Source organism: Carettochelys insculpta, chromosome 20 (genome assembly GCF_033958435.1).
Source record: "Carettochelys insculpta isolate YL-2023 chromosome 20, ASM3395843v1, whole genome shotgun sequence".
Classification (NCBI taxonomy): Eukaryota; Metazoa; Chordata; order Testudines; family Carettochelyidae; genus Carettochelys; species Carettochelys insculpta.
In genome coordinates, this window is record NC_134156.1 from 7,654,562 (window position 1) to 7,681,691 (window position 27,130).

At 41.4% G+C, this 27,130-nt stretch overlaps 1 protein-coding gene across 1 annotated transcript; it reads left to right on the forward strand.

The window, feature by feature from the left end:
* SRP68 (signal recognition particle 68) lies at positions 1-24,040 on the forward strand. The gene is made up of 16 exons (XM_075014598.1): positions 1-235; positions 5,060-5,126; positions 5,753-5,866; positions 6,721-6,916; positions 8,320-8,402; positions 8,692-8,801; positions 9,149-9,231; positions 9,502-9,642; positions 15,634-15,732; positions 16,058-16,122; positions 16,436-16,595; positions 17,307-17,401; positions 17,738-17,867; positions 18,400-18,475; positions 20,594-20,646; positions 21,701-24,040. Exons 1-16 carry the CDS (start codon positions 1-3, stop codon positions 21,926-21,928), a joined length of 1,935 nt encoding a protein of 644 aa, XP_074870699.1. The 3' UTR covers positions 21,929-24,040.
* The last annotated feature ends 3,090 nt before the right edge of the window (positions 24,041-27,130 follow it).

The window sequence follows — 27,130 nt, forward strand, 5'->3', positions numbered from 1 at the left end:
ATGGCCTCCGCGCGCAGCTCCGCTCTCCCGGCCCATGATGCTGCGCGGCGGCGGCCGCAGCAGCAGCAGCAGCCGCGGCGCAAGATGGCGGCGGAGCGGCAGGCGGCCGGCGGTGGGCGCCGCGGTGCTGGCGGCGGCGGCGGCGGCGGCGGGGCCGGCCCGGAGGAGAACAAGGAGAACGAGAAGCCCGCGGGGCCGAGGGCGGGGAGCCTCGGGGACAGCCTGGGCCTGGAGAGTATCCTGCGGGGCCGGCCGCGAGTGAGGACGTGTCAGTCAGGCCGCGGGGGGCGCGGCCCCGCAGCCCGCCTGGGCTGTCGGCGCTGCCCTGCCAGCAGCGCCGGGAAGGGGGAGACCAAGGCGCGGCGGAGTGTGTGTGGGGGGGTCGCTTGTTCCACCCGCCCCCCCCCCCCCGCGCTGCTCATTGTGCGCCCCCCTTTTCCGCGGGGCGATTGTCCGGTTAACCGGCTGTTAAATCCTTGGCCACGTCGGGCGGGGGGGGGGGCCGCGAGCGGGGACTGGGTTTGACAGGCGGGCGGGGGAGCGGTTCAGTCTGGCGGGTAAGGGAAGAAGGTTTAACCAGAGCCTGGAGCGGCCCCCCCGCCCCCCCCCACAAACACATCGGGTCCTGCTCACAGCGCTGCACCTCGGGTTTGAAGTGGTTTGCAGGCTGCTTTGTTGGTACAGTCAACCCCCGAGATAGGGGCCACCGAGTTGCCCCTGTCTCAGGTTAGTGCGGGGGTTGCCTTGGACAGGAGTGGGGAAGCCGCCTCTCAGTGGTGGTAGAGGTTTCCCCGCCCCTCTCAGTGGCGGCAACTCGAGTTAGGCTCTCAGCTGCTACCAGTGACAGAAGGGAGTAAACTGGTGAGGGTAGCAGTTCTTGGAACCAGTTCCCTCCACTCCCTGGTGCCCTCATCAATTTCCTGGCTCCCCCAAGTTGCACAGAAATTGGACTTATGTGGGGTTGCAAGAAGATGTGGGTATACTGTACACTAAGCTGCTTGTTCCTGATTTAATAGGCCTGGGTGCCAGGCATTGCTGAGATCTCATTCAGTTGTGTATTCTGACATTCAAGATAGAAACAAAAAAGCAGTCCAGTAGCACTTTAAACACTAACAAAATAGTCTGTAAAGTACTACTGGACTGCTTTTTTGTTTTGATAGGATATAGACTAGCACGGCTTTCTCCCTGTTAGTATTGAAGATAGAAAGTCGTGAGATGAGATAGGGAATAGTGTGAGATTTATTAGGATGTGGCAGAAACAAATGGGAGATGTAAAGCACTGATTGGTACTGCTGAGGTGTTTTAATATAAACTTGTTGTAAAAAAAAAATCTGGACTACACTGGGTTAAGCATCTGGTAATGTTACCCTGATTCCACAGAAAATGGGATGTAAACTGTGCATCTTTCACGTGAACTTTGATGTCCCCTGGATACCACCTTCGCAGCCAGTGTAGTAAATGTTACTATCCCTCAAAAATGGAGTATTCCAGTCCAGATTTTTATTTGCTTGGAATATGGGCCTGTGATATATGAATTTGCTCAATAGGGATGTTTGGTTGCTTCAAGAGAGCTTGTTATGGGTGAGCGACAGGCACAGAAGCAACAACAGTTTGTATTATCCTGATGCAATAAGTATGTTTTGTTTAGTGTATAACATCCATAAAAGTCTGTTGAGCAAAGGATTTTTCCCAGCAATTAATCATCATTAGTAATAAACTGTAATGGAGTTAAGAATCAGAACTAGGGTGGTTTTAAATACAGAATTTTGTACAGGAATATCATTACTGTTCTTAAGGAAAAGTATTCTATCCCTCTGAGTTTGTAAGCAAAATAGCACTTTATGGGTTACTGTCTATTTTAGAACCCTGTTAAAGTCAGTGTTATCAGTGTTTGTGTTTTCATATTGCAATATGCAGAGAGGACAAGGTGCTTCTGAAATACAGGAAAAACGAATTGCTTTGGCTAAATGAATCTTTGTACATATTGCAGTGTGAAACAGCAGTCAAGTATCCCTTTAAAGACTAACAGAATTATTTATTAGGTGATGAGCTTTCATGGGACAGACCAACTTTTTCAGAACAAAAGCATTTCCAGTACAGACTGACAGTTAGAGTGCAGAGGTCTTAAAAAAAAATTGTCGTTAGTCTTTAAAGTGCTACATCACTGCGATTTTGTTTTTTAGAACACAGACTAACACGGCTGCCTCTCTTTAGTATTGCAGTGTGTCAACCTGAAGACTAATGAGAAATTTTAAGATTGTTTTCTAATCAATGTGAAAGGATCAGTTGTACTCAGTGGTAGCTTTTTATAAAGTTGATTTGCCTGTTACACTAATTTAAAGCTAGTGCTTTTCCTCGTGAGACATTTCAGTGTGAAACTAGCTCAGCTGCACAGCTGTTATGAAACTAAGTTTTATCTTGCCAATGCCCATTGAAATGAGGATACAAGTGAAACTTAGCTTCTGGTGATAGTGATATAATTTAGCATTTGTAAATAAAATAACAGGTGCAGTGTCACATTAGTGGGGGTAAACATGCACAAATTAACAAAACGGTTAGTTATTTAGTTACTATGAGTATATTATGTGCAACTAAACGATCTAAACTAGATTCAAAGAAAATCTAAGGTAAATTTATGATAAATACTAACAGAGAGAGCCATGCTAGTCGATGTACTATCAAAACAAAAAAGTAGTCCAGTAGCACTTAAAAGACCTAACAAAATAATTTATTAGGTGATGAGCTTTCGTGGGACAAACCCACTTCTTCAGACCATAGCCAGACCAGAAGGGACTCAATATTTAAGGCACAGAGAACCAAAAATAGTTATCAAGGTTGACAAATCAGAAAAACATTATCAAGGTGAGCAAATCAGAGAGTAGAGAGGCAGAAAGGGGGTGGGGGGATTCAAGAATTAGATTAAGCTAACTATGCATAAAACAGGACAGACTTCAAACTCTGCTAGACAAAGAATTAATGGGCATAAAACGGACATAAACACTCCTGATCCACAAACTGGTCAGTCACCACGTCAATGGAGTGGGGCCATTCTGTTAATGACCTGAAAGTTTGCATCTTACTGAAGAGGAATTTTCACAACACTTTGGAAAGAGAAGCTGCTGAACTCTCTTTTGTATTCCAATTTGACACACTAACACATGGTTTGAACTGGGATGGGAATCTTTTTAGGTCATTATAGGGGCTCTTTTGCATACTTGGCTTAATCTAATTCTTGAATTCCCACCCACCCCGCTTCTGCCCCTCAACTCTCTGATTGCTCACCTTGATAATGTTTTTCTGATTTGTCAACCTTGATTACTATTTTTGGTTCTCTGTGCCTTAAATATTGAGTCCGTTCTAGTACGGCTATTGTCTGAAGAAGTGGGTCTGTCCCACAAAAGCTCATCGCCTAATAAATTATTTTGTTAGTCTTTAAAGTGCTACTGGACTGCTTTTTTGTTTTTATGATAAATAAACAGACGAGCTCATTTTTGGGACTATATCATGAAAGGAGTAATCTGTTGTTAAGCTTGCCTGTGTTTCAAAAGTGACGACTCCTTTGTTCTGAAAGTAGCTGTTGAATTAGTTTTTAATCTTTAAATAATTCAAGCCCTATATTTTAGATGTACTTTAAAAACAGCATTTTTATATGAAAGCACCGCTGAATGGAACAAATTGCAATTTAATTATTTTCTTACATAACTACTATAATTTGTATTAGTTTTGACAAGGTTAGTATCCTGATACACAGTGTGGGAAATGAAATGTAGGATTTGTATGTAACAATTGCAGAAATTGATGCTCAGATATAACTTTGGCACTCTGTCCAAAACACTTTTATTGAGCTAGCTGCTTTCTTAATGTGTCTTTCCCTCCAAAATAAAAGCACTGATATTCATTCAATCAATTTAAATAGATTAACATCCATGAGAGCCATCAAAATGTGCAGTGCAGGTTTCTTTTGTGTAATAGCCTTTAACTGAAAGTTTCCAAAATGAGTGAGGCAAACACTTGATACAATTATAAAAGTTAGTGTGTATGCTAAAAGTTATTTTGTATCAAAGCCAGTAAGTAAGAAAGATAATTTGTATATAAATGCTGTTACGTCATTCTCCCACAAAGCATTTATTGAAGTAGTAATTTTGTTTTTAAAAGCAATTTTTCTAGTTTTTTAACCAATGTTACATACAGAATTGAATCTTAAAGGATTGTAGGAATACTTATTTCTTTACAGGAATATCTGTACTTAAGCCATGATTCACTTGGGAAAATTGCTTCAGGAAATCACAGAATAGCCATTATAATACATTCAGTAAAGCACCCCGACATCATTTGCAGGAGAGATCAAACAATAAAACTCAGCAGTGATACTAAAATTAAAGTTTTATTGGCATAGCTATATCAGAGGTATTTTGGGGGGAGGGTGAGTACATAGCAACGCCAACCAATCTGTAGAGTAGATGTTATAGCAGCATGAATGCTTTGTTATGACAGAAACACTTCTGTGTTGGTATAATTGCATCTACATTTACGTGTTCTATACAATTACTGGGAGAGTGATGCTATGGCAGTTGATTTCCTGGGATTGATTTAGCTGGTCTTGTAAAAACTGGCAAAATAGACCACTGATCATGCTCCTGTCAACTCCAGTACTCCACTGGCCCAAGAAGAGTGAGGAGAATGGATGGGAGACTTCCTTCTGTCAGCCCCCACTATGGGCATGCTGTGAAAACTCAACCTAAGATAAGTTGACTTCAGCTACGTTACTCACATAGAGTGGTGCACCTAATGTCAGCATTGTCCCCCAGTGCAGAACTGGTCTAATGAGGTCTTCCTGGCATAGCCGTACTAGCTGATCTTCTAAGTGGAGACTTGTCCTTAATTTATATCCGCAGTGTTTAGAAAAATAATAAAATATGAAAGTGAGAAAATTGCTGCAGAACCATTGGCTCTTTTTATTTCTTGCTGAAAGAATTTGTTCTGTCCATTAGTTTAAATAGAATTACATATCAAGAGCAAACTGTGTGATGTCATAAATGGTCCTTAATATAAATTGCAGTCCTTCAGATTGTTAAGGAATCCCAACAGCAGCATGGTTTACGGCATGGAGACTTCCAGAGATACAGGTTAGTATGGTAGCAAATAACACCAAGGCTTTTTACATGTAGTAGTGAATATACTTACCTCGATTAGGGTAAATCACCACGCCAAGACAATTTTAGCTCGGAGCACAGGCAGCAAAAGGTGATTTCTTTGAAAACCAGTTGCCAAATAAAGATCTTTTGACAAGGGCCTTACTGTAAATGAAACTAATGGTCTTTGACTAATCAAATTATTAGACTACTAGGGTTAATTTGCTTACTTTTTGTTCCATCCTTTTGGTTAATGCGATCACAAATACATTATTTGTAGCCACAGAAATTGTGTATCCATTACCTCTTCTGATAATTCAGAACATAACAAGAACATTGTTTTCATTTGTCCAAATCAGTGACCATAACACATCTATTTACATATTTTACTGATGCATTTTTCTTTTTTAATTGTCTGCCAGACCTCAGGTTTAATCCTTCTGGTACATTTGTTAAACTTGGCTTTGTATTGTATTGTATTTAGAAACTGACACTCCCAGAAACATTTCATCCAGCATTGTTTTCTGATTATCTATTGACAGTTGGCAATGGAAGAGGGATACAGGGGAGCCAAGTCATATTCTTTGGAAACACTGATTTTATTTTATGGTTATTTCCAGGGGTTATTGCTCTCGCAGGCTAAGACGACTCCGAAAAACTCTTAACTTCAAGATGGGAAATAGACACAAGTTCACAGGGAAGAAAGTAACTGAGGAGATTCTTTCTGACAACAGGTATTCGGTTTGACTGTAGCATGATGAGTATGTGATGAGGGGAGAAAACAGTTCCTGTCTTACTGCCTGGCCTTAGCTACCGCTGTCAGTTTCTTGAGCAGTACAGTTCTAATATCTTTCGGGTAAGTGCTTAGTCAGCATTTCTTTGGAATAGCCACCTGAATATAGACAACTGAAGTGCTGTTACCAGCAGGAATGAGTGGAGACATGATCCATTATCTCTGGACAGAAGTACTTGCTTGCAATTTGTACTCGTGCCATCAAAATTCATGTGAGTGGCTTTTCTGGTAGAGCTGGAGGGCAGCCAGAACTTTAGGTTCATTTCCTAGCTGCTAGTTAGTTCATTGTTTGCCTTTTCATCTTTATTCATTCAATGGTGGGGAGAAGATGAAAATTTAGATTTTCAGTCCGTGGGATTACTTTCCAGCTGGCTTGTGATAATGTTCTTAAATACATGTAGTTGCTTAACTATTGAAAATGGTGGCTTTATTTTTAGTTATGTACCTTGAAAAGCCCTATGAGGCTATTGCTACTTTATTCTTCCTTCACAGGAATTTGTGCTTCTGAAAAGTAGAGACTTAACACCAAATGATTTTCCAAAGCTTTAGTGTCCATGAAGAGTTTTTTCTGTAGCTGCTTGTTATGAGATGCAACCAAACAATGAAAACAGATAAAACAGTATAATGGGACATGGTTTACTAGGTCGTGCCTACCTACAGAAATAGTAAGAGCCATCTGTTCTTGCCCAAACAAACCTTTAATTTATAAGGCTGTCTGAGTATTGGAAAGGAACCCAAAAAATATTGGAAAATTTGATTTATTTTATTCATATCTTTCCTGTGCCTGTCATATAGGTACTTACTGTTGATACTGATGGATGCCGAGAGAGCCTGGAGCTATGCCATGCAGCTTAAGCAGGAAGCCAACACAGAACCCCGCAAGCGATTTCATTTGCTTTCTCGCTTGCGCAAAGCTGTGAAGCATGCTGAGGAGCTGGAGTGCCTTTGTGAAAGCAATCGGGTGGACGCCAAGACTAAGCTAGAAGCTCAGGTTACTTGCTTGTAATTTTACTTACTTGTAAAATTAAGTTTTGTTTTATAGCAGAGGCAAAGAAAGATAAACTAACCTTTTGTTTCTAGCTGAACGAAGGATCTTTCTCTGTAAAGTGACACTAAATTGCCTGCTCTGGCTTCAGGTTAAGAACGTCCAGTGTGGTTTTAGTTTACTAGTTATTGAGCTCTAATATGTAATTTGATGTCATTAGTTAGCAAGTCCGTTGTTTTGGCAGTAGCACTAGAACATTACAACGAAGCCTTGAGGCCCCCGTCAAAATCAGGGGCCATCTGCATATGTGCTGTGTAAACACGATGGCTCCTGCCTCAGTTTAGTTTAAATTAAACAAAAGGATTTTTTTAAATGGCAGGAATGTGGGGAGAGGATGAGGGTACAGCATTCCTAACTCACTTCAGAAAAGAAAGTTGTGCCGCCGTTTTGCTGAGTGCAGCATTTTGAATACTCATAGCATTGAGCAACATTTCGCACTCAATGTAAGCTAATAATTTTTCAGTTTCGTAAATTTTACAGCAGAACCTCAGACTTAAGAGCACCAGAGTTATGAACTGACCAGTCGTCCATACGCAATCTGGCAGCAGCAGCAGAGACCCACAAAAATCCAAATACAGTACAATACTATGAGTAGTTAGAGGTAGCCATGTTAATCTGTATCTTCACAAAACAAAAAAGTAGTCGTGTAGCACTTTAAAGACTAAAAAAAATAATTTATTAGGTGATGGACTTTGTGGAGCAGACCCACTTCTTCAGATCTGGATTTCCAGATCTGAAGAAGTGGGTCTGTCCCATGAAAGTCATCACCCAATTATTTTTAGTCTTTAAAGTGCTACATGAGTACAATACTGTGTTAAACGTGAGCCGTTAGAAAGGAAAGGAGCATATTTCTTCTCCCTAATAAAGTTTAAAATCTGTATTAAGTCAATGTTCAGTTGTAAATTTTGGAAGAACAACCAGAATGTGTTTTTTCATTTGTGAACAATCTCCACCCCTAAGGTGTTCCTGTCTCTGAGGTCCTACTGTATATCCAGATCACAGGTAACATGATGGCCTACTGGCCAGTAGAGACAGGAAACAATCAATGCTTTTCACTACTAGCGTTTGTTTTTTGGGGCTACAGAAGTATTTTCTGACAACAGCCGTGCATGGGTAATGATTGCAAGATAGAGAGAATGGCTTATCTTCCTCTTGCATCAGGAATTTGTCAGTGGAAAAAAAGAACGAATTAAATGTTAACTAGTGCCACGTATGCAAAAAATTAACTTTTTATCATTAACATTATTACCTGGATTAGGATTTTATCCATAATACTATCAGAATTGGACACACACAGTGGAACTATGCTGTTGTGACAATTAACTTGTCCACTCTTGCTCTGTTTGCAGGCATACATGGCTTACCTCACAGGAATGCTGCACTTCGAACACCAGGAGTGGAAAGCCGCTATGGAGGCTTTCAACAAATGCAAGTGAGTTTCTCTTCCTTATCTTTGTCAACTTGCACTTAATAAAATTTTATACCAGACTAGATAGGTCAAGGTGAACTTCTTGCTAATTGCAATTGTTTAGGTTCTGCCACAGCTTTGACAACTTTGATCGCAGTTATAAGCTAACCAGTAGTATAACGGCAGAGAGCTGAGTTGTAGTATTGGAATGGTTTTCCATAGAATAATGGTTTAGTGTTCAGCAACCATCCTTTCTCTTACTGTCTTAATAAATGCGAATGATAGTGTGTGTTTTTTCACTTTCCTACTGCAGGACCATATATGAAAAACTGGCCAGTGCTTTCACAGAGGAGCAGGCTGTGCTGTATAATCAGCGTGTGGAGGAGATTTCACCCAATATTCGTTATTGTGCATATAATATTGGTCAGTAAAGTAGGGAAACACTTCAAGGATTGATTGCTTTTGAGGCAAGAGTTTTTGGAATGTTTAACTTTTTAACATCTGTTAGTAATGCTCTGAGCAAACCCTGTGGGTACATCCATGTGACTGACGAGACCCTTAAGTTTTGAACGTGATTAATAACATAGAATTAAGCTGTGCAAGACTGGTTTTATGCAGTGTGAATAAATACCTATCTGGGGTAAGAGTCATACAGGTAACTTTTTTTCCTTCTTCCCAGAAGTTACCTAGACATGGGTTGAGATCTTGTCTGAAGTGATAAATGAAAAGGAGTTTGGTCTCAGACCTAATCTGTCAATTCTTTCTCTCAGGTGATCAGTCTGCTATCAATGAGCTAATGCAGATGAGGCTGAGATCTGGTGGCACAGAAGGTCTTCTTGCTGAAAAATTAGAGGTAATATACTGCACGCCCAAAAATTTGTAATGTGGTTTGGGACACAATTGCACACATTTTTTGGCTTTGTTTTTTAAGTTAAATATTCATGAACTTGCCACCAGAAAAGGGAAGCAATGATAGTATATAGGGAGCAAGGTTATATACTTTAGAAAGGAATGGAACCATGAAATATCCTGCAAGCTTTAAAGTAAATGTCATGGTTAGTCAAGTACTCAAAATTGTGTCCATTTAAATTGTCACACACTCACTTTTGTCTGTACTTTTCAGTCACTGATCACTCAGACTCGAGCAAAGCAGGCAGCCACCATGAGTGAGGTAGAATGGAGGGGAAGAACTGTCCCAGTGAAGATAGACAAAGTGCGGATCTTTTTACTGGGGCTCGCAGATAACGAAGCAGCCATTGCTCAGGTAACTAAGAAATCACTTACAGATGTTCTGTCACAGTCTTCTAATATCTCCTGCTTCTGCAGCTGATGTGCTGTTGCTCATTCTAGATACTCTTATTTGTGTGTTGTTGCTTTAAGCTAATATGTTCTATCCCAGAAATACCTGTATTTAAATGGATAGGTGTAGTCACTGAACATATTTCATTTCTCTCTTTGGGGACTTCAGATGAAAGATACTATATAGGTGAAAAAGGTCAGGTACCATTTAAAAAAAAAAAAAAAAACTGGTTAAGTATCTCTTGTCAGCCATTAAACAGCAGTAAAAGGGCCATGTAACTAGCTCTTTCACTGCAGAAGGCAAGTACCCTGATGTACAAAGGAGCAGATCTTTAGTAGCCATGGGGTGCTGTTGACTTAGTTCAGAGGTCAGCAAGCACAATAGCAGGAAGAGCTAGATTTTTCCAATTTATTAAAAATCCTCAGTAATTCAAGAGCTGCAATGCATGTGAATGAGATGGTCTTTAATAAGTAACATCAAACTATACTTTTTGTAACCCCTATTTTAAGTGCAGTGCACACAATGATTTGTAATGCGATACATGTTTACTGCAGGAAGTTTACAAACTTTTTATGTATTCTTTCCTCGCACTTTACGTATGTTTGTACCACTCTCTTCCTGACTTTCACTCCCAAATCTCTCTCTGGGGAGTTGCTAGGGGGGAATTTTGAGATTGCATATTGGTTGCTGTTTAGATACGAGTTGTTCATTTTTGGGCTTTTATACATTCACCGTTTATTGAAGGAGGGTTTTTGGTTTTTTTACTTTGCAGTTAGCGTCTGGAGCCATAAAAAAGTCCTTAAAGGGCCACATGTGGCTCTGGAGCTGCAGGTTGCAGTCTCCTGACTTAGATGAACACTGTAAAGGAATGGAGAAGATTGACCATAAACATCTGGGGCCAAATTCATCCCTGGAGTTACACCAGGAATTAATTTAGCCCCAGATGTTTTAGAACTGCCAGTTATCAGAAAATTCTTGCCTTTGTTATGCACAACCAAGCACAATTACTCATTGCAAGGTATTTTCCCCTCAATTAATGCTGAAAACTGTTCTTGCCTTCTGTTAGCTAGAGCTCTTGAGCTCCTGCTGTTTGAAGCTGCAGCCTGTCTTTAGCAGCACTCATTGATTGTTTCTTGGTCTGCTGCTGATTATCCAAGAGGCTGGGGAGCATTTCTTCAAGCAGGAAGAAGAGTTTAGTAGAGTGGGCATACAGCTCAAATATAACATACACTTTTTAAAAAGACAAAGATCACATTTAATTCTCACAAGCCTTTATTTTTTGTAGAGTGGAGTCTGTGAGTGTAGGTGGCGAATGATAGCACTTGAAAGGAAACATAAGTCAAATGGAATTTGGTTGTGCAGCCTATAGAGGTTTATTTATATTATTCTCACCTGAAACTTTAATTTTTATGCAATCTTTTATTTCTGAATAAGCAGTCCTTCAGTTTCACCTATAACTTGAATCTATCTCCCCACAAAAAAGAGAAGGCCATGTAACCAGTATAGCAGTATGACCAATAGGTGGTGGTGCAGCTCAACTTTTGTGTCAATCAACTTTTTGTCACATTCCAATCTTTTAGTAAATGCAGGTTAGCCAGTTTCTTAAGGGAGTCTTTTGGTTAGCTGCCTCCATTCTTTGGGTATGCTGTTCCTTATGCTGAATTTCATTTGATCTTGTTCTTTAAATTACTGAAAATTTCTAGTGGGTTTGTAGGAGATAATTGTATGACACCAGGTAAGATTATTCTCGCTGACACCGGGTAAGATTATCCTAGTTGTTATAGATCCAGAAAAGATCTCTTTCCAAACTTTAAAAGCTCTAATATATTGCATCTGCCAAGAGGAGCCACTGTCTGGCGTTCGGCAGATGTCCTGTTCGTAACTGAGGTTCTGCTGTACAAACAAACTGGTCAACCATACACCTCATTTGGAACTGGAAGTACACAATCAGGCAGAGACTCAAAAAAGTAAATATTGTACATTACTATTAAATGTAAACTACTAAAAACAAGAGTTTAAAATAAATTGAAAAAGCACAGAAACAGATTATTTATCTTGTCATTTGAGTTAAGAGGGTTAAAAGCAGCATTTTTCTTAGTAAAGTTTCAAAGCAGTATTTAGTCAGTGTTCGGTTTTAGACTTTTGAAAGTGCAGTGGGTTTTGTTCAGAGTTAGACCTCCATTCCTGAAGTGTTCATAACTCTGAGGTTCTATTGTGGTGTGGAATTCATTTGATAAGTCTAATAACTTGAATAGTCTTTGTAGAAAGGATAAACACTGAAAAGCAGTTGTTTTATGTTTACTTGGGAATGTATGACAGGGCTTCTGTCCCAGAACAAGAAAATGTAACAAACTGCGTTGAGATAATGCTGCTGTTCTTAGCCCCTCTCAAAATGCTACACTTCATTGCAATTTAAATTCAGGGGAAATATTAGGTTGTTGCAGCAGAGTGGAATAGTTTGCTTCTACAGTATATTACAGGGAATAAAGGTCAACAATTGTGCACTTTTTCATAAAGGAATTCTATTTTTCTTAACCCAAGTGGGCCTTTTGTGACTCCATTTTCAGGAAGTTTCCTTTATTTCATCAGAGTAGCATTGCATCTATTTTAAATTCTCTCACTACTACTTTAATAGTCATCTCGCTGAAGATGAAGTTAAGTTTCTCAGTGGATTGTTGAATTGATTGCAGTGTCTTTTCGTTGGGTGAAGATAGGATCCTCCTGCTTAGATGTTTCAGAAGGGTGTATACTGGCTTCTCTTCTGAATGTTCTAGGCACAACGTTGAGAGCCAAGAACTCCTGAGAGCTAACCATGATTGAGACATTTTGTCCATGTTCAGGGAATGAACTTTTCTGCCTAAGTTTTACTGATTAGTGAATATGGTTTTGTAATGATTAACGGGGCTGTTTTTAAAGTTACTTTGAAGTGCTTTACAAAAGATAAGTATAATATGTAAAGAAAATGAGCAGGATAGCTGATTTGTAGGAATTCTTACTGCTGTAGTTAGAAATAAGATCAGAATAACAAAACAAATTGAAATTTGCACTCTCCTTCAGATTTCATAAGGCACGATACATTACCTCAGGTTGCTTGCTGTGGGCAGGAATGATTTTGATTGTCCTAAACTGTTGTAAGCACAGCAAGAGAATAAGATGAGATCCCATCCTTGTTTCTATGGAAATGAATGCAGTGTTTTAGCACTCCGGTTTCTAGGTTCTTGTTTGAGACCAGGACTACACTACAAAAGAAATTTGACTTAAGATGAGTAACTCCAGCTATGAGAATTGCATAGCTGGAGTCAACCTAGTTTAAGTGGAATTTCTGGTATGTCCCCACTGTGGGTGATTGATGGGAGAAAGTGTCCTGTCAACTTCCATTACTCCTTGCAACTGTGAGGGGTACCAGAGTTGATGGGGACTCTTGCTCAAAGTTTGATTTAGTGCATCCTTAGTAGATGCACTAAATTGAACCCTGGAAGATTGACCTCTGGAGCACTGATCTTCTGATCAGTAAAAACATGCCCTTATTTACTTGATTCAAGAGAAATAAATTGGATGTATAGAATACTTCCTTGCTTTTGATTAGTAGCAAGATGTACCATTTGTGACCAAATCACGTAACACGTAGGTGGATGCCCTGTCTCTGATGGAACTGGCAACCTGGGGTTTTCCTGTCTGGTTTTAGATTAGAGTTTAGTTTTCTGTCTTTGTTACATGAAAGAATCTTTCTTACCAGGCAAACCTCATGTTTGTTTTCAGCATTTTTTTCCCAGCACTAGCCTAGGGTACGCTTTGATGTCAAGAAGCTAAAGTTAGCAGCCAAAGAATCTAAAAATATGTTTGGACTGCGTCATGCAAAATCTCTGAAAGAGGATAGTGTAGCAAGACCAATTGGAAGTGTATCTTAGCACTCTTGCCGATGCTAGAAATTGAGCTACGAAATGGCGTGGATTAATTCGGACATCGGTCAGGGAACAGCAGGCAAACATTCTGTTTCTCTTTTGAGGGCTGTAATCAGCAGGGAGCTCTCTGAAATGCCGTCTCTGAATTTCGTGTATTTTCTGATTATAGGAGTCCAGCCCATGTCTCATCTCCACTTCTGTTTCTTTAATCACTCCTGCTTCATTTTTCTGTATTGCGAGATACCTTGTCTAGTATTTACTGAGTATATCTTTTCTAACGGTACAAGCAGGGGAAATTCACTGGTGCTATTTAAAAGGATGCTTTTGTACTTAACCAGTCTTGTCTGTCAGAAAGGGCAGAAATATTGGATGACACATTCTTTTAGTGGTTGAGTTGTTGCAAAAAACAAAACAAAAAAACCACAACACAGCAGTTTTGTACGGATGTGAACCAAATGAGCTGGAAGGGTTGAGTTTTGAAAATGTATGTAAAGCAGTTATTGGCCATTTCCTGCTCTAAACTACTGGCTGGCACTCTGCTGATATAATACAGTTCTGAATGACTAATTCAGAAATGCTTTGAGTTCAGCTAGAGTGTTAATAGTAGCCTGGCATGTTTTGTGTTACTGGGCGGCTCTTTCTGGCGGAGAATACAAAAACAGGCCTGCAACTTTAAATCTGTAATGTTTTCCTGTTCATTTTTCTTACAAGTGTTCTTAAGATATTGGTGATTTGGGGATTATTAATGGGTATATGAAGACTTGCACCTGTAGGACATTAGCTTGTGTCTAGCTATAGATAAACTAATCATATCTAGTGATGTCATTTAGTTAAAGTTTTGACTGACAGGACACTGAACTTGAGTTGCCTGCCTTTTAGAGAGGACTTCAGCCACTCTGCACTGGACAGGGAAAGGTGGAAGGAAGTAGTGAGGGAAGCATCAGACACCAATGGGCGCTGAGCCCATGGTTGATGATGAGGCCGTCATACTGGAGCGGCGCTAAACTTTCACACTTGAGAAAGATGGAACAGTATGTTCACATAAATAGCCTTTCCAACCCGATTTCCAGATTACTTTGCAACTTTCCCTTAAACAGGTAATATCTTAAATATTAAGACATTATATATGTATTTCAAATGTTGGAATGGCGTCTAACACAATTCCTGTGCTCTTGGATAAGACAAAGGAAATGGCAATGCTGATATTGGGAAGCAGGGAGGTTGGCTTGTTTTTTGGCCTGGGAAGTGGTGGTAGGTGCCATCCATCTATAAAGGAGTGCTCTGAGTCCATTCAAATGTATTTAAGGAGCCACTGTGACTTTTTTTTTTTTTTTGAGAGGTGATTGTGATATACTCATCAAAAATTTTAGTGTGTGGATGGTAGGGGAAGAGGAAATCAGATCATACACTATTTATTCTGAGTTTTTACTCTCATGTGATCACATTTCACTTCCTTTGCATTTTTCTGGTGTCTTCAATTAACAGTCTGTTTTGAGAGGGAGAGGACCCCACAGTCTTCAGACTGGACAGGCATTCTAGCTCTTCAAGCCACTGTGCTACTGGTCAGAAAACTGCCAACATTTAATTCCTCCTTTCAGTGTGTGTAGAGTTAATACAGCTGGTGAACATGAATGCTAGTTCCTCCTGTAACGCCTGGAAGGTATCCTTAGGAAACCACCTTCCATGCTAGACAACATTGAAACTTTCAGATGGCATAAATACATCTCTTCTTTTTCTGGACTCTACCTTTGCCAGCATTGTGGAAACAACACTTTAAGTTAATCAAATATGCAAACATGAGTGGTTGTTGTGTACTGCAATTTTGCTCATTATTGAGTGACCACTAAGATGCCATGGAATGCAGAAGAGATGGTTTGAGTTACAGTTATGTGATCCCGCTACATGTTTTTAAAATATTGTGACAACAATAATTTGGGAGAAGTTTAAAAAGATTTAATGAGGAAGATTAACTCTTCCACAGCACCAGCCCCATTAATAGGAAAATATGTCTTTGAGAAGTACTTATTTTCATCTCTTTTGTGTTTATATTTAGGCAGAAGGAGAAGAAACCAAGGAACGTCTGTTTGAGTCTTTACTCAGTGAATGTCGAGATGCCATACAGGCTGTTCGGGAAGAGCTGAAACCAGACCAGGTACACACCAAATGTATTATCACTTCGAAAGATAGTGGAATAGCATTTTATCATCTAGAACAACAAGAAGTCTTGTGGCACTTACCTTGGATCTCTCGTACAGTTAAACCCACATCCACAACACCTTCTGCTTGAGCATCTTCTCCACTGTTCATCTGTTGTGTGGGTTTTTTTAGGGACTGGGGAAGAGGGATGGGAAGACTGTTTGTTTGTTTGTTTGTTTGTTTGTTTCCAAATGTCTGTGGAAATATGGATAGTTTGTTTTTTTTTCCCCTCCAATTAGCAACTTAATCACACAGAACTATGTCTGTTGCAAATTTTGCAGAAGCAACGGGATCATTCTCTGGAAGTAGATTCTGGGAAGGTGTCCAACCTGCAGTACCTTCACAGGTAAGAGTGTCTGTGGTGTTAGGGCAGCGTTGCATTCCTGTGTGGATTTCTAGAATCTCATCTTAATCTTCTCTTGTTTTGAGCCACATACTTCAGTAGTCTCAGATCTAGTTCGTCAAGTAGGTAGAATCTGGGTTTTCCTTGCACTCGTTTCTGGGAATGCCGAACTCAACATCCCACCTTCGTATCTTCTCCTTCCCCTAAGAACTTAATCTACCTGGAAGTGTGTAACTAGTAATGGAAACTCTGTCCAAGAACTGTTGTGAATTATTTTCATCAGAATTTTTCAAAGCTTGTAAATGGTACTTTCTAGTTACCTGACCTACATCAAGCTGTCAACAGCCATCAAACGCAATGAGAGCATGGCAAAAGCTTTGCAGAAGGCACTTCTGCAGGAACAACAGTCGGAGGATGATGGCAAGCGTACCCCACGGCCTCAGGACCTGATTCGCCTTTATGACATCATTTTGCAGGTAACTCCAGCTCAGAAAAAAATCTGCCTTTTCAGGTGTCTCATTGACACTTTAAAAAAAAAAAATTTGCATTGTTCCTAAAGAATTAATAGTGAAGAACTGGAAAGAGGAAGCTACAGTGAGGGTTGATGTGATTGCCTAAAAATTCTTCAGTAAAGTTGTGTGATGTCTAGCAACCACTTGAGAACATTTAGAAGTAGTAGATTAAACATAATCTGAAAATGCTGATTTGACTAAAGTCTTTAAATCTCATGATCTAATGCAGAAGTTCTCAGACTTCTATATATCACTATGATGCTGGCTTATTTTCAACTTCCAGATTAAATTGACAGCTAAAAGTAGTGTTAGAAACATCCCTAATGTTACTACTTGTAAGCACATGGATGTTCCATTGGACTCTTTAGTTTAATCAGAAGGAAGATCGTGTATGAAAGAAATTAACAATGCGGTTCATGCTTTGAAAGTTTGAGAGCCCACGGTCCTCATGCATGTTTGTGCAGGAAGTCTTAAATTCTGTCCCAAGGGTAAATCTACATCATTTCAGTTACTGATATATTAACTTGAAGAACATCATTCAGTTAGAAAACATCATGTTGTTTAGGCATGTATCATTGTTCTGACTTGCTAAAAGAGTAGCTGTCTTCATTCACACACAAGGAGAAGGCACTCCTTTGGGTTTGATGCATTCCAATTATTCTATACATTGTACAGAATCTGGTGGAACTGCCACAACTTCCTGGCCTAGAAGAGGACAAGACCTTCCAGAAGGAGATAGGCCTGAAGACCTTGGTGTACAAGGCTTACCGGTAACTCTCTGATGGGAACACCAAGGCTGATTCTGTAGCTGGTAGTAAGCAATAGAATTCTCCAGGGCTAACCAGGAGTGTTCTCTGGGAAATCACATAATTAATATTCCAGTGCACTGCCCAGGACTGGATGGGTGGGGGGAGGAGGAGTACCTGATATCGGAGTGAAATGAGGTATCCTACAGTGCAAGCTGAGGAAGATCAGCCTGACCCATATATATAGTTCAATATTGGGGTAACCTGTGTAAAATTACATCCTTTTGGATAGGCAAGAAATGTGCCCAAGGCGCAGCAATAAGTCATTGTGTGGGTTAACTTTACTCCTCACCTTGCCAGGTGTTTCTTCATTGCCCAATCCTATGTCCTGGTGAAAAAGTGGAGTGAGGCCCTTGTTTTATATGACAGAGTCCTGAAGTATGCCAGTGAAGTCCAGGCCCAGGCTGGTGCTTATAAGAACAGCTTGAAGGTATGAACCGAACCTTTCCGCACTTGAGTGCGGTCAGCTGTGAGTAACTAAACAGTGTGCTATATTTCAAATTAGATCTTCAAATGATGGGAAAAATGTTGCCTTGATCTCTTGTAACATCTCACGCTTGCTGCAGCCTTTATGATAATGCCGGATCGGCTCTGCCTATTCTGCCTCGTACAATTGAGGTGAAACGGGGGAAGTCTAGATTTCTGCAGCAGAAGTATCCTAATAGTCACTTATATTTGTGTGAAGGTAGGAATACAGCTGCTGCTTATACAGCTCATCAGGGTCACAGGATGCCCACCTATATAGTTGTAATACTTTTATGTCTCTTGTCCGTATTTCACTTGTAATAAGGCTTGTGTGGTATCAGAAAGCGTTCACCGCACCTCTGAGAATGATTGGCACTGATGGCTTTAGCTCCAAAATTCTTACAGTTGAAAAGTCTACATTTTAAACATTCCATCCTAATTATTGTTAACTTGGCTTTGATGCAATTGAGTCTCAAAGGTATTCTTAAATGATCTAGGAGTTGCCTGATGTCCAGGAGCTGATCACTCAGGTGAATGCGGAGAAGTACTCCCTGCAGGCAGCTGCGATATTAGGTGAGTTATGCAGTTTTTCAGGAGAACAGGGTATCTTCCAATTCAATCACTTTTTTTCATCTGTAAAAGCTACAATACTAAAGTTGCTTGCCACTTTTTTTAATCTACAGTGTGTTTGGAAAAGTTGTTGTTTTCCAGTTTTAACCTCTTCTAGAGACTGTTTCCATGTGTCCCGTATGCTCCCCATTCACCCCACTGGCGAACGGGGAAGCAGATTATGGTGAATGCAGCTTGCGCGGGAGGGCTTTTGTGGTGGCTCAGGGGCACAGGTGCCATGTGGCTGGCTTGGGGGCTCAAGCACCGTGTTGCGTGACTCTCGGGTGTGCGGCTTGGAGCTGGGTGGCTCTCGTGAATCCCGAGAGAGGTGAGTAGGGTGCCTGGCTGCAGGGCCAAGGGGGAGGTAGGGCACCTGCCTGGGAGTGGGGGTAGATGGTGATCGGGCGGTGTCTTGTTTTTGGACACCACTGTTCCTATACCTTTGTGGCTGCCACTGCCAGACGGGAGCCTTCCCAGCTTATTCTGTATCAGTTCTGTCTAGGAACGACTACAGCAGAAAGGGATCTAGGGATTATAGTGGACCACAGCTAAATATGAGTCAACAGTGTGATGCTGTTGCAAAAACAGCAAACGTGATTCTGGGATGCGTTAACAGGTGTGTTGGGAACAAGACACGAGAAGTCATTCTTCCTCTCTACTCTGCGCTGGTTAGGCCTCAGCTGGAGTATTGCATCTAGTCCTGGGCACAGCAGTTCAAAAAAGGTGTGGAGAAACTAGAGATGGTCCAGAAAAGAGAGACAAGAATGATTGAAGGTCTAGAGAATGTGACCTGTGAAAAAAGGCTGAAAGAATTGAGCTTGTTTAGTTTGGAAAAGAAGATCGAGGCGGAGACATGATAGCGGTTTTCAGGCATCTAAAAGGGAGTCATAAGGAGGAAGGAGAACTTGTTCTTCGTGGCCTCTGAGGATAGAACACGAGGCAATGGACTTAAACTGCAGCAAGGGAGGTTTAGGTTGGACATTAGGAAAAAGTTCCTAACTGTCAGGGTGGTCAAACAATGGAATAAATTGCCAAGGGAGGTTGTGGAATCTCCATCGCTGGAGATATTTAAGAACAGGTTAGATAGATGTCTATCAGGGATGGTTTAGATAGTACTTGGTCCTGCCATTGGGGCAGGGGGCTGGACTCGATGGCCTCTCGAGGTCCCTTCCAGTCCTAGTATTCTAAGATTCTGTGATTCTGAGAAATTTTCTGAACGATTTACCCTTTTGCTATCCTGCAAAGAATGTTGTTACTAGCGCTTCTCCAGTGCAGCCACAGATAAACAGCATACTGTGCATGGCATGTTACAGCTGTAGGATTTGCATTGAGTGTCGTGACTCGGTTCTTGCTGCATCTGGCTTGACCAGCTGCTATTAGGGAAGGCTCATTGGATGAGGAAAAAGCTCTAATTTTGTTTTGAGAGAGTTGTACTGAATCATTATTCAGTGTCAGTTGAATTGGGGAATTTGTGACCTAAACCAGCCTCTGCTCCTCTGTGGCATGCAAGAATTGCTGAGTCTGCCTTGTCTCCAGGTGGAAGAACTGGGAAAGTGTCGATGAAGGGATTTTCCCCCCATACTAACATTGTGGACCTGCCCACCTGCCTTGGGGATTTTTGCCCACGCCCACTTTCTATCTAGCTATCACGGTGCCAGGCTGCTGGTGTGGCTGGGAAATCTTCTCTGTGCTGCTTTAAAAACAGGAAAGCTCAAATGTGACCTCTTTGATTTACAAATGAGGCAAGTTGTGTCTGCTGATTTCTCCATCTTCTGTATGATAAGCACGAGGCCCAAGGTGACTTTTGAACACCTTTTATGAATTTTAGAGCATGAGCTTTCGTGAGTTAACTCACTTCTTCAGATGCATCTGAAGAAGTGAGTTAACTCACGAACGCTTATGCTCTAAACTTTTCTGTTAGTCTATAAGGTGCCACAGGACCCTTCGTTGCTGCTACAGATCCAGGCTAACACGGCTACCCCTCCGATACTTTATGAATTTTGACACTACTAATATATCTGAGGCATTCTTAATGGATTAGCTGTCTTGTATAGTCATGTGGCACTTCTATGACTCTTTCAGATGCAAATGATATGCACGAGGCTGAGTCACCATCCCAGGTCAAGGATGGGAAGGTAGGTCAGTGCTCTGCACACTGGGGTAAAAAGGAGACGGTGTCAGTCGCAGTATAGAATTTTTTGCAAAAGGATCATTTTCTAGTAAATGGGAAGAGCAAAGTTTAATTTTATCCTCCGAGTAACCTGCATGTCTGTTTGACAGTTGCTAATTTAAATTGTAGCCTATGGTGTGTACATGTCTGAAGATTAGTTTGTTTGAAATGGGTTGTGCGATAGGGTCTGTTTTGGGTGCGTAGTGGCCTAGGATGATTGCCTTTCCCACAGGCATTGATGGGAGGACAGAAGAAGACTCCTTGTCTCCTCAAGGTAGCAACAGGAGGATTGCAGCCGAATTGGCTAGGAACATTGATGCTGCCACTGCAGCATCTTTTTGGGGGGCGGTCTCTATTTTGGGGTTTAAACCATAGTCCCCTGTGCCATGCTAGTGTTGTGTAGGTGCCCAGGGCACCCACACGAGGAGGGGAGGTGGGCTGCCTCAGCCTAGCATGGTCGCCAGAGGAAAGAACAGCCTGATTCAGGCCTCTTCCTGAGCCTGAAAGAAACTGTGCCCTTTGACCCCTCCTCCCGGCTGCAGCCCAGCCCCATAGCATCTACCTCCAGGCTTGAACCCTAATGCTTCTGCACCCAAGCCTGAGCCTCCTCCCTCACTCAGAAACCTTTGGCTTCACCCTGCCACATGAATTTTATGTGCACCAGTAAGGAGGTGATGTGTCATACATAATGTCCGTACTGGTGCACATAGCAAAATTCATTCCACACAGGAGTGGGGGGAAAATTAGAGAGAGCGCTGGTTTAAACTGCAGTATGTGGGAATGTTGCTTCCTGTCTGCAGTGCTTTTTGATACATAGCTATGGAGGTGATGAATGCATACCAGAATACAACCAGCGCTGAGCCTTTTCCATGGAGTTGACTCCATATTTGTCAACTTCAAGTCTAGATGGCTCAGTGCCCCTGCTCACCCTGAGTTCTAAATGCTGTTGGTTGACAGTCGGGCCAGCCATGATACATCATTAGCCTGTTTAACATTGGTGTCTGTATCTCTCTTTTCAGCCACTTTCTGAACGGTTTGAGACATTTTGCCTGGATCCCTCTCTTGTCAGCAAGCAAGCCAGCCTGGTGCATTTCCCTCCTGGCTTCCAGCCAATCCCATGCAAACCCCTATTCTTTGACCTGGCCCTCAATCATGTTGCTTTCCCACCTCTGGAGGACAAGGTGGAGCAGAAAGCGAAGAGTGGCCTTACAGGATATATCAAGGGCATCTTTGGATTCAGAAGTTAACCAGTGGCTTTCAAAGGAAGGAAGGATTTGTTCTGTTGTGGAAAAGCTCCAACGGGGTCCAGAACATAAATATCTGCATCTGAAAACAATAAGGGGAAGATCCTACCATCTTCTTCCCCTGTGTTGTGTATGTGCCTGTGCACGTGCATTTTTTCCCAGTTTATTAGAGGAAAACAGACTTCCCCAATATAAACATCTGGTAACAGCTGGGGCAGAGAAATTCCATTGTCTTCTGAAAAGCTGGAGTTTGCTTTTTGACCAGTGCCCCATTCAGAGACAGTACATAAAATGGACCAGGTATAGATTTATCTTGATGCTCATCCATGGTTGACATTATAATTTGACGATCTGATCAGAACATTTTTTAGGACTGGCAAAACGGGGGCAGGAAAAGGCAGGTGCTGAGGAACCAGAATTCATAAAAGGGTCTGCTTAAGCAAAGGGAGTAAAACACTGGACTGGACTCCAGCTAGTGGACTTCCTGCCACTCCCTGACTTAAAATATATATAGTTTATGTAAAGAGAAATCTGTCTTTATTTTTTAAAAAGGTCACATTTAGAAAGGAGAGCTGAAACTCTCGTGCTAAGAGCAGAAATGGAAAATACTTTAACAGGTTTTAATTGATACCCAGTCTGCGGTGAAATCTTCTCTGAATTTACACATTGCTGCATCTGTGTAACCCTTCCTCATTCGGACACCCTGTTAAACACCTAACTACAATACAGAACTCATTTTGGAAGGGCTGTTTCTGGGAATCTAGCTGCTTATGGATGGAACTGCTGAGTCTTCATAGAAGACTGAAAGTCTGTTTATTTTACGTGCTAATTTCCTTACTTACACAGGCTTGCCTGAAAACAAATTTCTTTGTCTGGAGTTCATCTCCTGCTTGTTTCTCACCTTCACTCTTCTGACTTTGCTATTGTATGTGATTGCTATGGAGATAATTTAAGACGAGGATAAGAAACAGGAGCCCAGTGGATTAAGCAATAAGATCTTATCTTACACTACTTTTTTGCAAGAGTGCCCAGATATTGTGGTGATGAACACTTTTGAAATACAGGTAATTCATGTCCCTAGCTTAAAAAAACAAAACAAAACTGTTCTTAAATGAAATTTGGGAACTTTCCAAGAGCTATGTGGGTGAGGGGGTCTTCACTGGTGTTTACTATAGTTTGATGCTGAGGTGTAGCAGTTTACAGGCTGTTTTGGCCTTCATACTGTCTCACTGCTGCATTGTTTTGGCACGAGGGCTTGTTAGTCCACAGGCTGGAAACAGAAGAACTGGTTTATGCAGGTCTGGATTGTGCAGTGTTGGAAATTGTCCATGGAAGATGCTTGTTGTTCATGAGATTGGAGAGCAGTATGGAATTGATGTAAGATTTTCCAATCTTCTTAAACACAATGTGTATTTGGTATTCCATGCTGATCTGATTAATTGATTCTGAGAGTATACGGCAGCTTCTTTCAGCAGAACTCCTATGTGTGGAGGTCAAGGGCAGGAGGGAAAAAGAAACCCTCTTTCTCCATATATTTTAAAACATGCAAATCAAGTGGGTTTCCTGATACTCTGCATTTTCTTTTAGTCACTGCCTGGGAGGGGGATTTTAAAGAAAAAAACAATATTACCAAGCTGCAGAAGAAAAGCTTGATCCTAAAGAGTATTTTTTAATTTTACCAAATAATGGGCATTCAAACACAGCTGTGATCTTGGAACACACTGGTTCTGTCACTTCTCTACTAAGCCTGTTTGTTTAATTTAAAAATGAGACAGTGTCATGCGATACACTGATCTAGCCCTTGTCTGGCTATATGCCTCATGCTGTTTCCTTTATCTGTACTTTTCTGTGCATTTCTGTCTCCCTCCTTTTTTCAGATTTTCCATTAGATCAGTTTGAGAATTTTCCTGGTTTGAATGCAAAGCAAACTGTTCACCTTCCCCACACTTAATGGTTGTCTGAACGCATTCCAGTGAAACCTACATTGAAACCAGTTTGGTTGCTGTTACAAATGGTTAAAAGTGTTAGTCTTTGTGTTAAACATCCTGTGATACAGAACTGATTAGTTTGGATACGTATGAAACCCTCAAACAATAAAGTCTTATTTCTGTTTTCTGAAGCTTGTAGTTTATATGAAGCAAAGCAAACACCAAGCATTCTTTACCTAAAGAGTTTTCAGAAGATCAATCTCACCCCATCATCTCTGTGGCTGTTCAATCCTAGGTCCTCAATTGGAGAGTCAAGAACAATCAGTGCAGACTCAAATGTGCACCATTATCTGGTATAACTTTGTTCTTTTCCTTTAATACAAACATGTTAAAGTAAAATAGAGCAGATCCTAGGTTTATAAGTTGTGTGGCTTCTTTCCTTTTTTGAATGGCACAGGAGAAGCTGATGAAACATTAGGAAATACCCAAAGATAGTAAAAATATGTACTGTTTTCTCTTGAGTAACTATTGACTGCTGCCAAGATGAAAACCAGATTGTTGAATTTATTGACGGTCCTAGCACAGAGGCTGGGTTTGTAACTGCTGCCTTAAGTCTGTCAGCATAGACCAGGTCCTCTATGAAATGTTTTCTTATGACCTATGTGCTGATGGAATCTGCAAGGAAAGGTCAAGATTCTGAGGAAGGAGTGAAACGAACAGGTGACCCATTGCCAAATGCTGCACATCCAGAGGCAAGAAAACAGGTCTGATTGTGTGAACCTTTCTTTTGGTTCCTGTCAAAAGAGAAGCTTAATGTTTTACTGCCTAGTCACCTGCCCTCATGGTGAACACATCCAATTGCTTTTATTCAAAGTGCAGTGTTCACTTGGCAGCATTTTGTACCTTTTCAGTGAGTGACTGATAATGTACGGTCTAATTCCCAGACAAATCTTCAGCAGATTTATTAGCTGGGGAGAGTACATTTGTGCAAAATCTTAATAAATGTAAAGACATGAAAACTTTAATTCTACCAGGATTTTATCCTTGCCCATCTACTGGTCAGCTAGAAGAATCTATAATGCTTTAAACAGTCTAAATGTACAACACAAAGGGTGAAATGAGAACCTCTAGTCAGTCAAAGGAAGGAGGAGGTACATGGTTATAATAAAGGGATGGGGAATAACAGATGCATCTTATTTATAAAAGCTTCTCAATGGTACACCTGCCCCTTGGAGGCTGTCTTCATTTCTAATCATGTTGGCTGAGTCTACACTAGCAAGTTCTTTTGGAAAATCTGGACTTTTTTCAAAAGAGCACATGGAGCATTCACACATGCAGTGTGCTCTTTTGATTCAAAAATCAAAAGAATGTGGCTCTTCTTCCAGAAGACCTTCTCCGCTCCTGAATCAGGAAGAACACCTCCTTTCGAAAGCTTCTTTCGGGCTGCGGGGGAGAGTGGGTAGAGGGCCCACAGGCCTTCTTTTCAAAACCAGTCCTCATGGCACCAGACTTTTTGATCCCTGGCCCATTCTTTTGAAAGAGTGGGGGCTGTGTGGATGTGCTCTTTTGAAAGAAGTTTTTTTTGGAAGAGATCTGGAAAAACATCTTTCAAAAGATCTCTCTAGTGTAGAGGCAGCCCTGTCTCAAAAGGCATCTAGCAATTATGGAAAACTCCAGAAGAGACCAATGAAAATCATAGATCTGGAAGAAGCATCCATTTAAGGAAAGATTTAAAAGCTTTAGGACTCTTGAGAGGTGTAACAGGTGACTGGTTGTGAGCATATGAAAGAGAACCTGTGGGAGACTGCACGGACCTTTACACAAGTTACTGTCACAGCCTTGAGGATAGCAAGCGGCTTTCTGTGCCCATAGTAACAGAGAGGAAGCTGTGCTAGTCTATACACTATCAAACCAAAAAGCAGTCAAGTAGCACTTTAAAGACTAGCAAAATAGTTTATTAGGTGAGCTTTCGTGGGACAGACCTACTTCTTCAGACCAGGACAGACTGAATATGTAAGGCTCAGAGAACCAAAAACAGTGAGCAAGGAGGACAAATCAGCAAAAGATAATCAAGGTGAGCAAATCAGAGTGGAGGGGTGGGGGGGCAGGTCAAGAATTAGATTGAGCTGTCTAATTCTTGACCTTCCCCCCACCCCTCCACTCTCTGATTTGCTCACCTTGATTATCTTTTGCTGATTTGTCCTCCTTGCTTACTGTTTTTGGTTCTCTGTGCCTTAAATATTGCGTCTGTTCTGGTCTGGCTATGGTCTGAAGAAGTGGGTCTGTCCCACGAAAGCTCACCTAATAAACTATTTTGCTAGTCTTTAAAGTGCTACTTGACTGCTTTTTTTTTCTGGGCCCAGTGTGTGTTCGTGTGACAGTGTTGCAGTCCTCAGGTTCTGAATGTTGCCACAAGTGAGTTCAGTGCTCATCATAAGCCTGATCTAAATTAAACACGAGAAGACCTCTACTGCTAGAGGAAAATCAGTGGAATCTCAGCAAATGACCCAAAGACCAGATTTCCTATTTTTCCCATGGCGTACAGCAGAGGCCAGCAACCTTTCCAAGGCAGAGCACTGAAATTTGACTTTTTGAACCGCTGTGTAGAGTACTGGTGCTAGTTTTTAAAGTCACTAATAGTCCTACTTCTAACAGCTTCGTTGATAAATCAATGAAGATGCAGAGCTTTACCGGTTAGGTGTTGGCTGGTAGCATTTGCTGGTCTTTTGTTAATCCACAGGCAGCCTGCCTTTGAGCGAATTCCTGGCTGCACGGGGGAGGAGGGTGGGGCTGAATTCCTGTCTCGTGTGCCACTCTTGGCCGGTCTGCTGGGGGTTGCCGACCCCAGCATATGCCTTCACCAAGTGTGTTGGAAGAATTAACCATGCTTGAAGGGTGAGCCTCTTTCTGATTGGGGAGGCAAATATTGTAGAAAATGGAAGAAAAATCATTCCCCCCAAAGGATTTCTGCCCTGTTGACTTGTGTGCTATGAACTCCGCTTCCTCTTTCACTCGGGCTTTGTTTCGGCTGCATGTAACAGTCAGCAGTTGTTTGATATGATTAGTGCCCTCCCCTCCCTCTTGCTGTGTTTGAGGAAACAGAGCTGGTACCAGCAGTCGGCAGTGCTGCTCACAAATCAAAACCATCTGATTAAAGCTGGTTAGTAGAAATTATGTAACGAGACAGTTCCTGCTCACAAGTGAACGACCTTAACTTGTTCCTGCTAACCATTTGTACCCCTCCCTCGGTCCCCTTTCCCCTTATAGTCACATTTCC